The sequence below is a fragment of the Vulpes lagopus genome, chromosome 7, assembly GCF_018345385.1.
Source record: "Vulpes lagopus strain Blue_001 chromosome 7, ASM1834538v1, whole genome shotgun sequence".
Lineage (NCBI taxonomy): Eukaryota > Metazoa > Chordata > Mammalia > Carnivora > Canidae > Vulpes > Vulpes lagopus.
Genome location: NC_054830.1, coordinates 76,015,549 through 76,028,653, shown reverse-complemented (window position 1 = coordinate 76,028,653; position 13,105 = coordinate 76,015,549). Strand labels below are relative to the sequence as shown.

The 13,105-nt window shown below is 38.5% G+C and overlaps 1 protein-coding gene across 1 annotated transcript in view; it reads left to right on the top strand.

Annotated features, from left to right (window-relative positions):
* NR4A3 (nuclear receptor subfamily 4 group A member 3) overlaps nt 1-9,593 on the top strand; it is a 40,183-nt gene extending 30,590 nt beyond the window's left edge. The window contains exon 8 of the mRNA XM_041764732.1: nt 6,339-9,593. Coding sequence (XP_041620666.1) covers nt 6,339-6,586 — 248 coding nt within the window. The 3' untranslated portion in view covers nt 6,587-9,593. The remainder of the gene's footprint in view (nt 1-6,338) is intronic.
* Nucleotides 9,594-13,105: the final 3,512 nt, after the last annotated feature.

Below are 13,105 nucleotides of genomic sequence, written 5' to 3'. Positions count from 1 at the left end.
ATTAATGAGTTGAGCTGTAGACATAGAGGATACTTGCTAATATTTTTTAAGTAGTTACTATATGCGGGCATTGTCCCAAACACTTCACATGTGTTAACTCATTTACTTCTCCCCACAACCCAGGAGGCAGGTACCCTCATCAGCCCTGTTTTCACAAATGGGGAAACAGACCCAATAAGTGGCAGAGCTAGGTTTTACATCCAGGAAGTCTGACTCCAAAGCTTGTAATGTGGTAGGTTTTAGAGTTTGTGAATGTTGTCTACTGCTCATTAACTTCCAACTTCTATATTTATTCTGAGCAGCTTATGTGTTTAGTATTCATTTAATCATATTTTACAGGTCATTGTTCCTCTGTGTACATATTCACTGAACAGATAGTTATTGGTGTCTCCTCTGTACTCAGGAGGTGTAATGGTGGGCAAACACAGCCCACGCCCCTGTGGAGCTTACATTTAATGGAGAAGGCAGGCAAGAGTTAGATAGATATCTGATTCTAACCTGTTATATCCTTGAAAGGGAAAAAAAAAATAGAATGCCATAGGAGAGCATGATCTAAACTGGGAGTATTACTCAGCCATTAGAAATGACAAATACCCACCATTTGCTTCGATGTGGATGGAACTGGAGGGTATTATGCTGAGTGCAGTAAGTCAATCGGAGAAGGACAAACATAATATGGTCTCATTCATTTGGGGAATATAAATATAGTGAAAGGGAATAGAGGGGAAGGGAGAAGAAATGGGTAGGAAATATCAGAAAGGGAGACAGAACATGGAAGACTCCCAACTCTGGGAAACGAACTAGGGGTGGTGGAAGGGGAGGAGGGCGGAGGGTGGGGGTGACTGGGTGGCGGGCACTGAGGGGGGCACTTGACGGAATGAGCACTGGGTGTTATTCTGTATGTTGGCAAATTGAACACCAATAAAAAATGAATTTATTATTTAAAAAAATTAATAAATAAACTGGGAGTAAAAAGGAAAGTTGCCTTGAAGAAATATTTGATCCGTAATCTAAAGGACAAGTAGCTCTTAACGAGGTGAAAAGGGAAAAACATGAGCACAGATCTTAGTAGTTCTGTTATTTCACTGGATCTCTCCCTCTCCCCACCCTCTTTGCTTTCTCCCATTCCTTCCCTTTCCCCCTCCCACTCTCCCTCCCTCCTCTCTCTCCACCTCCCACCTGCTTCCGTTCCTCTCTCAGCAGAGAGGTCTGTGGCATGGATAGCTAAAATTGCATAGGAATTCAGCAGTTTCTTTGGATACTAACACCACACAGGTCAGTGTTGTCCATCTGTTTTGTTCACTGCTCTTCCCCAATGGCTATAATATTGCTAGGCACAGAATGGGCACTCGGTACGTATTTGTTGAAAGAAGTAATTAATCAGTTAGTTAAATAGGTACACAGAAAGTCAGGAGTTACAGGGAGACTGAAATCATCTCAGGATAAAGAAGAACATCCTAATATGACGTTCAAGGCATCCCAGTATAATAGAAACATGCCTAGACTTTGAGCAAAAGAAATTAGCCATTTGCTAATTTTGACTGTGGGCAAGTCACTTACTTAACTCTCTGAGCCTCTCAGCCTTCTTATCTATTAAGTAAAGATCATCTTTGTCCTACCTGATTCACAAGGATATTGAGAGAGTGTGATAAAATAATCTAAGCAGAAGAGTATAATATAAAGTGCTACTAAGTCTATTGTTATTATCCAGTGGTGGGGCACTTTCTTTGTGACCTCTCATGGTAGGGATTCTTGTTTTGGGTGGGAGTGTGAACTAAATGATTCAAATCCTTTCCAACACATATGTTCTATGATTGTGACACGTAAATCCATTACTTAACCATTTCTATAAGATGCATTTTAAAGTTTTGGATACAGAAAGCTGAGTTAAATACTGACGTATTAGATAAAAATGATGTAGATCAAAGAGCAAGACATGCCGAAGGGCCCGTTTTGTTTAATGGTGGACAAAGATCTTACACTAAAATCTGTGTGTGATTCTCTAGGAAGGGGGAAATCCGAATGTCCAATTTTCCCCAGAATTGATGAGGTCTCTGTATATCAGTATTGCAACCATGTTTACCAGACACCGAAAAGAAAAGAAGTCCTTAAATGAAAACGTCAGTGATTGGGGGTTTTAAGGAATTTCAGATTACTAGGAAGGTCCCAGCCACTTAGTGACTCCCTAGTGATTTGGAAATCTTGCTGGCTGCTGGCAGTAGTTTGCATGGAGACTGAATTTTATCTCAGCCCTTTTGAAAAAGTAAAGAAACCACAAATCCAGTAGCTGTTCAAAACAACAAAGAAGGTGCCTTTGGCTTCTAACAGGAGTGTCTCTGAATTCCTCAAGGAATTCCAGGCCTAGGGTTGATCCAGCTGGCAGGGAGGTATCGATCTCCACTTGAATTCACTGAATAAATAATGGTTGCCATAGTTATTGAGCAGTCACAACTGGTTGGAGAGCAGGGAAAACTCTGAGGCACCTTCTGTGAGTTTGGCCATGAGAAAGTCTAGTTATAAGGTTCTGTAATCAACCCCCTCCCCAAATCCAGCCAATACCATTCTCTGTTTCTTTATCCTGAAAACGAATATGGGATCTTGAATGCAACGCAAGACATGGGCACTGAAAAGAAGGCACACGTTAAATCAGTGGATTAGTTATTTTATTCTGGGAAAAAGCATCTTTCCCTAGGTTCGGAACCTAATTTGCCATAGCTCACTATTAATAGACATTATTATCAGCAAGATGACTGAGCATGTTACAGCTAATAGAGAGACCAAATCCCAGGTTGTTTTATGTTAACAGTTTAATATACAAATACTGCTAACTTGGGAATTTTAAAAGAAAGGAAAAGAGTTATCTGACAATCTCATATTCTCACTTTTCTGTTTCTGTTCACCCTTCTTTATATGCAGAAATAAATTTTGCATAGATGTCATCCCAGCTTAGATGCCGTTTTATATTCTGTTCTTTCTTTTATGTGATATATGTTTTTCCATGTTGCTTGACAGCCTTCATATCTGTCCTTTCTGATGCCTACATTTATGTGCATATACCATTTTTGACTTAATAGTTCTCTTTTCTTCCACCCCTTATCTTTTTCCCAGTTTTTTAAATAGATACTGCAACCCTAAATGTCTTCATGCATACAGTTTATTCTTCTGCTGAATTTTTCCTTCAGATAAGTTCCCAAGAGTGGGATTACTTGGGCAGAGGCTATGAACATTTTACAGTTCTTGAAGTTTACTGCCAAACTTGCAGTCTGCTTTTCTGTTTTGGTGGCAGGGCAGAGGGGAGAGGGAGGTGGAATAAGAGTTTAGAAGGAACACCGTTGCAGGCAAAATTACTCTTGAAGGTCACTCCTGGGTGTGTCTTTTGAGACTAAACAGAGAGACTACGTATATAGTAAAGATAAACATAGAGGACAGGTTTGCACCTAGACTGATTAGCTAATAGTTCCTGGGAAAAGCAAAATCATGCACTGCAAAGCTTGAGAAGTAGGGGACTTTGTTGCCTTTTGTTTGACCTGTGGTTGCCAACCATTTGCTGTTTGTCAGGCATTGTCGCAGGCGCTGACTGTACCATGCATGGAGCACTCTGCAGTTGGTAGAAAGTTGGTAGCATCATCTTAGTTGAGCCTGTCAATACCCATGGAAGTGAGTTTTATTATAACTATACTTCTTCTTTCAATGTTTTGTGTGGTATGTAGGGCACAAAGAAAAGAGGAACCTGGCAGGCTTAGCCCGTAGAGTATGCAACTCTTGATCTCAGGGTTGTGAGTCTGAGCCCTACATTGGGTGTACAGATTCCTTAAAAATAAAATCTTGGGGAGAGGAGCTGGGTGGCTTAGTTGCTTAAATGTCCGACTCTTGATCTCAGCTCAGGTTGTGATCTCAGAGTTGTGAGATGGAGCCCAGAGTCAGACTCGAAGCCAGGCATGGAGCCTACCTAAGATTCTCTCTTCCCCTCTGCCCTTCCCCCACCAGCCTGCCTTCTCACCCGCACTCTCACACACATGTGTACATATACACGTGCATACTCTTCTTTAAAAAAATTAAAAATTAAAATTAAAATCTTTTTTAAAAAGAGGTACACAGAGAGGAATAAAGAAGAATACAATAAAGACTTGTGTATCTACCACCCACCCTGTTAATCCCCATTTTCCTACAAAGACATGGTCCTAAGAGATTAAGTCACATGGCTAGTAGTAAGTAACAGAACCAAAACTGGAACCCAGCTCCGTCTGACTGCACATCCAGTGCCCTTTTCTCTATATTATGGTGCATCAAGATGAGACACCCACAAGTTACAGCCAACTGAGATGCCACTGGCAATTTTCATGGTTGTAATTTAATGTAATTATAACACATCAGAGCTAGAAGGGACCTTAGAGGTCATTAAATCCAACCTCCTCCTTTTAAGATAAGCCTTAAACCTATGGAAGAATGCAGATCTCCTGGTCCCTGGGCCTCCTTTGATTTAGGACAAGAAGGAAAAAAAAATGTCTGGATATTGCTCCACTTTGCTAATTGATTTTTTTGTTTTAAGGAAACAACTTCCCTAACAAAAATATCCCCAAGAGGATTAAGAGTACACTTATCTTGATGAGCACAGAGTAATGTATAGAATTGTTGAATCACTGAACACTTTTGTACACCTGAAACTAATATAATGCACATTAATTATACTGGAATTTTAAAAAATGAGAAAGCATATATCCCCAACTGAAAAAATAAACGTAGGAAAAATTAGACACTGTTGCTTGATTTCCCTTTGGAAGGATGTCTTCGATTTCATGAGAATTATTGTTTTACGTGTAAATATACTTAGAATAAAAACCCTGACTAACTAGGGCCAAGACCTTCTCTCAGGAAAGAGGCTTTGGTATCTAAATGTTGAGGGAGAGCAGAGTGATTTATACTGGATGTGATGCTCCTTTCTGATTAGAGATGCAACATTGCTCTGTGGCAGGAGGACAAAATGTGCCTCAGGAAACTGAGTTCAGATCAGTTTAGCAGCTTTTAGCAGCCAAAATTTAGACTTTGGGAAAATCACTTAACATTAAAATAAAATGGGAGATCATAATATTTAACCTGTGGATCACTTTATATATTGTTTTATAAAACATGAGATACAGGTGTTCATGTCTTGCTACATTGTAAAGTCCCTGCAGTGCCTCTTTCAGGGCCTCTTCCCTTCTCTTTGACTTTTCCATCTCCACAGCAGGAAGACACATGTATTTTGTACAGAGTGCCAGGTGTAGGACAATAGGTGTTTCAAGGGGGAGTGAAAAACAGGGAAAAGAAAAGCTGGATTCTTCTCAATGCTGGTTAGCATGAAAACATAAGAATGTGCTTTGTGCTGGGTCTTGTGGGGCAGCCCCTGCATTAGCAAATGGAACTTACAGATCCCCCTTCCCCATCTTAACAGATGGGGACATTAATTCACTTTCCTCGATGTGTTTCTTTGTCACTCTGAAAAAAGAGTTGCTTTCTGATAGGACTTTTATAGGATAATGTATGCAAAGTAATAACCACTCTGTCATTCATTCAATGTGACTATGTGCCAGGAACTGTGTGCTTCACCTAAGTTGGTCCTCCCAGAAACCCTAAATTAGGGACAGTTATTATCTTCACTTTATAAGGAAACTGGGGCGCAGAAAGTCAGAGGCTAACTCAGGAGCACACAGTGAGGAAGTGGTAGGACTGGGATTCGAACCCTGATGCCATTTGATAACAAAGGCTATGAGTTACCTCTAAGATGGAGGTACTTGGATTCAAAAATGCCATCCCAACTGGTAGAAGACACAGACCTCAATTTGGGATTCAAAGTCTCTTAAGATGAGGCTGTCTACTGGGTGTTATATAAGACCGATGAATCACTGACCTCTACCTCTGAAACCAATAATACATTATATGTTAATTAATAAAATTTAAATTTTAAAAAACTTTGCTAAAATGAGAAATTAAAAAGAAGATGGGGATGCCTAGGGCGCCTGAGTGGCTCAGTCAGCTCAGTGTCTGCCTTCGGCTCAGGTCATGATCTCAGGGTCCTGCACAAAGTTCCCTCCTCAGCAAGGAGTCTGTTTCTCTCTCTCTCTTCCTCCTCTCTCTCTCTTTCTTTCACAAATAAATAAATAAAATCTTAAAAAAAAAAGATGGGGTACCTGGTTGGCTCAGGCAGTAGAGAGCATCCAACTCTTGATCTCAGGGTCATGAGTTCAAGCCCCATGTTGGGCGTGGAGCCTACTTAAAAAAAATAAAATAAAATAAAGAAAACCCAAAGTCTCTTAAGATGTAACATCCTCCTAAACTTGCCCTTTTCTATCCCTCTACAGAACGACATGGGTTAAAAGAACCAAAGAGAGTGGAGGAGCTATGCAACAAGATCACAAGCAGCTTGAAAGACCACCAGAGTAAGGGACAGGCTTTGGAGCCCAGCGAGCCCAAGGTCCTGGGCGCCTTGGTAGAACTGCGCAAGATCTGCACCCTGGGCCTCCAGCGCATCTTCTACCTGAAGCTGGAAGACTTGGTGTCTCCACCTTCCATCATCGACAAGCTCTTCCTGGACACTCTGCCTTTCTGAACGGGAGCCGCCTGGCACCTACTTGCTAAGCAGCAGAGGAATGGGTCTGGACGCCTATTGTTTTCTGTCCTTCCTTAAGAGAAAAAGCAGCTCCTGTAGAAAAGACTTTTTTTTTTTCTGGCACTTTTCCTTACAACCTAAAGCCAGAAAACTTGCAAAGTATTGTGTTGGGGTTGTGTTTTATATTTAGGCTTTGGGGTTGGTGTGGGAGGGGAGGGTAGAGTTCATGAGGGTTTTCTAAGAAATTGCTAACAAAGCACTTTTGGACGATGCTATCCGAGCAGGAAAAAAAAAGGATAATATAACTGTTTTAAAACTCTTTCTGGGGAATACAATTATAGTTGCTTTGTATTTAAAAACAAGAACAGCCAACGGTTGTTCGCCAGGGTAGGATGTGTCTTGAGGTTGATCTTTAGAATACACTTCCTGTATCAAGGGTATGTATGTGGTGCAAAGAAGGCAGAAATTCTCTCTTCTTAATTTCTTTCTTCCTTTATTTTATTTTAACAAATGGTGAAAGATGAGGATTACCTATAAATCAGACATAGCAAAATGATAATGGCTGTTCGCTTCCATATACAAGTGCAATTTTTAAAGTGCTGTCTTACTAAGTCTTGTTTATGAACTCTCCTTTCTTTTATATGAAAATAAAAAGGAGGCAGTCATGTTGGCAAATGACATGTGTTCATTTTCCTAGCAGAGGCTTTGTCCACCTGCCTTGTAAAGCGCTTCTGAGGAATGGTCCATCCGAGATTTTAGGCCACTCTTAGTGGATCCAGAGCTCTGCCCTGATGCCCAGCTGTCCTGAAAGGGGCTCAGATTATAAAATGGATTGCATACAGCCCTGTTGGTTGTGTTCTATCAACTGAGACAGAGTTCCCTAAAGTTGCTCCAGTTAATAGCAACCGACTGGCACATTCATTCAGAAGCCCCAGGAACATCCAGCGAGTCTCAAGGGTTAGATTCCTAAATAAGAACATACAAATAACTGATCATACAGGGTAAACACCAGAGGTAATAAGATTTTTAAAGTATATATAATTTAATTTTTGTTATTGGTGACAAGGACAATTTTGGAGAGCAAGCGAGTCTTATTTTAAAAAATAATAGTATGAATGTGACTACTAGACAGGATTAGTGGGCTGCGTTTCAACATTCCGTGTTCGTACTCCCTTTTGTATGTTTATACTGTCGATGCCATATTACTATGAGATAATTTGTTGCATAGTGTCCTTATTTGTATAAACATTTGTATGCACGTTATATTGTAATAGCTTTGCCTGTATTTATTGCAAGACCACCAGCTCCTGGAAGCTGAGTTACAAAGTACTTAAATGGGGTGTTCACAGTAACTTGGATACACCAATTAGAAATTAAATAAACAAATATATATATATAAATATAGCAGGTTACATATATATATTTATAATGTGTCTTTTTATTAACCATTTGTACAATAAATGTTACTTCCCATGCAGTTATTTTATGATTCATTTGCAGTGACTTTTAAGGCAGTACTGTTTAGCACTTTGATATTAAAATTTTGCTTATGTTTTGCTAAATTCGAATAATGTTTGAAGATTTTTAGGTCTAAAAGTCTTTATATTATATACTCTGTATCAATCAAAATATCTTTGGCCATTTTGCTAAGAAACAAACTTTGAATGTCAAAATGATGTCACAGTAGTTTTTGTTAGCTTTAAATCATTTTTGCTTTAGTGTTTTTAAAGAAAAAAATAACAAAACTATACTGTTTATATTGTCATTAAATTATACAATCAAACAAATGCCAAATGAATTGCCTAATTGCTGCAAAGGATAACCCAGATAGCAAAGCATATATGGTTTGGTTCCCCCCTGCCCCAAGAGTCATTCTGGTATTTGATCATGTATTATGTTTGTGTGAGCTTTTATGAAAGATTATTATTTTTATATCCAGGTGATAGGGTCTGCAATGTTAGGCCCTTGGAACATTAGACTTTGCAGGGGCCTGACTTGTCAACTGGTCCCCCACACCTCTGAAACTCATAGAGGAGACAAACGGGACCCAGCGATAAGTAAAAATTGCCCAAGGTCCAACAGGCCAATACCAGAATCAAGACTAGGACCTACTTCTCCTTTCTATAGTGTTTTTACTCAACTTATTGCATCTATAGGAAAACAGGCTTTTAAAAATAACCACTAATATTTACATTTTACCTGATAACCGTGAGTATAGTAGTACTTTTGCATTAATTTTTTGAGCTTATATGCAAACATAATAAACATTATTAAATATCAGGAAAGCTAACATTTCATACAAGGTAGCTTCAGACCAAATTCAAATTGAATTTGAATAAATTAGAAATACTGTGCATACATAACCCTTTGGTGCACCATTAGTATTGGAAAGTTAATCCTTGTTTTTTGTCATGTCCATAAAAGAAAAACAAAACAAACAGAAAAACCAGAGCCCTGGAGAAATGCTGTTACTTTTTATTTTTACACCCATCAGATTTAAGGAAAAGACTTTTTAGCTGTGATATTGATTGGTTGGTTGGAAAGAATGAAGGTTTTTAGTTCTAGGTCCAGACACTAGTGTTGAAAATAAAGGTGATAGCCAGTGTTCTTCTGTCTTCCATAGTTGTAAGAACTATGAGAGCCTCCCACGTAATCCATCAACTCAACTCTCTTTTTTTGTCTTGATGTTGACACACAAGTTTATACAGAGTGGATGACCAAACTAGCTCAGAAGAGGACAGCAAGAATTAAAGCAGGTGATTCTTCCCTTGTGGGAGAGCTCTCTCAGTGCGAACATGCCTTCTGTGGGCGGAAATCAGGAATCCACCAGCTGTTAATGGAGAGTGCCTTGCTTTCATTTCAGACAGCAGAGTTTTCCAAAGTTTCTCTGCTCTTCTAACAGCATTGCTCTTTAGTGTGTGTTAACCTGTGGTTTGAAAGAAATGCTCTTGTACATTAACAATGTAAATTTAAATGATTAAATTAAATTACATTTTATCAATGGCTACCGGTGTGTTAAATAAGCATGCTTCATTTTAACAGTATTCTCTTCATCATGTATATGATAGTATTTGCTGTGATCTCTTAAACACATCCCCAAATGGATTTTTTCTGAAGGCTTACTAATGCTGAAAAATTAATAGGCATTCTGAATTGGAAATATATTAAACCTCACTGATTGGGAAGAAGGACATTCTAAATTCAATAACCATGTATTGACTACTTCCTGTGGACAAAGCACTGCTGCGTGCTTTGAGGAGATACAAACATGCACAGTGTTGAAGCTATTTTTCTTTCAACTATATAACTATATATCATAAATTATTAAATATAGTATATATTTATATGTTTTACACATATATATTAAATTAAGCTAATAATGTATTGCCTAAAAGTATTCTTTAAGGGCTTTAAGGACTTATCTTTATTAAGATAATGGGATATCAGTTGTTTATGAACCAGAATTTACAAGAATCAGGATTAGAGTTCTCCAAGATTGATCAGTACTCTCTGCCTTTTTGCTGACACCACTACTCTATATTGCCTAGAAACGTCTCTCTGTGGGCAGTGCAAATGCAACTTTCATTCAACTCTACCCCAAATATCATTTATTCTGGATTAGGGCAAATCTATTTTGTGTGTGTGTATATTGAAGGCTCAAAACAATGTGGAGCTCTCCCAATTTAATTCATCAGTTCATGTACAAAGAATTTTCTATGCCATCTAAGTGCTGTGTTTAGTCTAGGGGACAAACCTTCTTCCTGCTTCTCAGCAGTGCCTCCATTTCCTCGACCATACAGTGTGATTAGTAAGAAAAGAATGAGAGAGAGGGTGGAATGAATATAAATATAGGTACTTGGGCAAAGGAGGAAAAAATAGAGGGTTAATAAGCTTCTTCTCTGGGGACTCCAGAGGCAAAAGTCTGGTTTGAACAAGGAGAGAGGCAGGAAGTTCAAGACTGCATAAGGGGCAGGGGCTTATAGTTGAAATTTCCATAAGTTAAATGCACAAAGACAACAAAGGAAGCTAACTGTTGACTTTTTTTTTTTTTAACTGGGGCAAAATCCACATAAAACTTACATTCTTAACCATTTTTAGTGTACAGTTCAGTGATGTTAAGTACATCCACATTGTTGTTTTACCAATGGCCTTTTCATCTTACACAACTCAAACTCTATAGCCTTTAAAAAATAACTCCCCATTCACTCCTCCTGCAGGTCTGGTAACCACCATTCTTTTTGTGTCTACAAATTTGACTACTATAGAAACCTCATATGAGGGAAATCATACAGTATTTGTCCTTTTGTGTCCGGCTTATTTCACTTAGTCCCATGCCCCCAAGATTCATCCATGTTGTAGTATGTCTCCTTTTTAAGGCTGAATACTATACCATTGTAGGTACATACTACACTTTCCTTATCCATGTGTTGGTGGACCCTTGCGTTTCTTCCTCCTTTACACTATTGTGAATAATGCTGCTATGAACATGCGTGTACAAATATCTTTGCAGGACTCTGCTTTCAATTCTCTGAGCTACCTGTTACTGACGTTTGAGCTTAAGTATGGTATACATGCTTTTCAAGTACAAGTCATTTTTTTTCTCAGGCACCGATATCAGACCATCCCCATTTCTCTCTCTCAGAAGGCACCTGAGGTGATTTTCGTGAGCAAGCTGTTTGTAAACCTTTGTTCTAAGACTAGGCTACAAATGGAAAGGACTAAAATCTAAGAGTATCAAATGGTCTATCATCTCACCCAAATACATTTTGAAAAATGCCATCTTTTGCCCAACAGGTTGAAAATTCCATCAAATTTCAAAGAGGATTTTTGCACCTTTTGTTATCTGACACCTTTTACCACAAACAAAATTTCTTCAAAAAATGCCTCAGAAAATTTTTCCTCAGGGCTATCTCTGAGTTGCACTGTGGCACTAACATGATATTTCTTGCTTGGGTGTTCTGTTTTGCTAGTGTTGCAAGGACAGTATCATTCCTGCTTTATTTTTTCTTTGTCTCTGCCCATCTCATGGTTCCATCAATGAGCCCAATGATCATGGCCCCTTCTCCATTTACCTGCTATGATGCTGGCCGTCCTTCATTCTGGGCTTCTAAGGGCATTTGATTTGAGGGGAGAGGCTGGGAAGGGTTAAGTACCTTGTCCAAGATCCTATTAGATTTGAACACATGTCAATATATCTCTACAACCCCTGGCGACCTTTCTGTAGCTTCATCTTTTAGAGTCCTGCTCCTCTCTGGAGCACAGGGATCATTTACCCTCGATTCCCTGCTCATCAACAAGTGCTGCGGAATTCTTCACAGATACCAGAGCTACTACCCTAGACTCAGACTCAACCTAATTTCCCTTCCTGTCAAACTTGTCACCTGTCCTACTCATCCCTCAGAATTTTTGACTCAAGGCCTCTACCATTTGTCTCTAGGTCTCTAACTTTGTCCCTCATCAGGCTTATACCCAAAAAGTCTTTTTTTTTTTTTTTAAGATTTTATTTATTTATTCTTGAGAGACCCAGAGAGAGAGACAGAGACATAGGCAGAGGGAGAAGCAGGCTCCCTGCAGGGAGCCCTAGGTGAGACTCAATCCCAGAACCCAGGGGTCACAACTTGAGTCAAAGGCAGACCAGACATTCAACTAGTGAGCCAACCAGGTGACCCCCAAAGAATCCTATAGTAATGAAACCCTACTCCCCTTCTGGGATCATTTCTCTTTATGCTCTTTACAAATGCTCTTTATGCTCAGAGCAGACTTCAATCATTTGAACCCTCCTAACTCTTTCCTCTTCCTTTTTAAGTATATAGAAAAAACACATATGTGAGTATACTACCTAACAAAGCTGCTTGCATATGTTTCATTGTCCATTTATCCATACTTAGGGTTTTTTATTTAAAAAATTAAAAAGTACATCCTTTACATTTGTGATTTTACTTTTTATAATGCCAAGATTCTATGGGAAATTAAAATAATATAAAATTGGAAAAATAAAGCTGATTAAAAAGAATAAAGTACAATATATACACAAAAATGGAAATAATTTAAAGCCAAAAAATAATTATAAAAATTATTTTTAAAGTGACTTTTTTATTTTATTGCCTCTTTTTTTTTTTTAATCATTTTGTTAATTTTTTTTCAACATGATAAATTGCATTTCTAGCAAGTTCCCAAGTAATGCTTATGCCACAGTCCTGGGACCACACTTTGAAAACCACTAGTCTAGAGAGATTCTTGCCTATGATTATCAGGAAATGTGTACAAAAATGTTCATCTAACCCCCGCACCCACTCCCCTCTGGTAACCATCAGTTCGTTCTCTGTTGTTAAGATTCTGTTTCTTGGTTTGTCCTTCTCTCTCCCCAACCTTTACTCATTTTCTTTGTTTGTTAAATTCCACATATGAATGAAATCATATGGCATTTGTCTCTCTCTGACTGACTTATTTAGCTTAGTATTATAAATCATAAAATTATTTAAACGTATAAAATAATAATATAAAAAACTATGAACATAC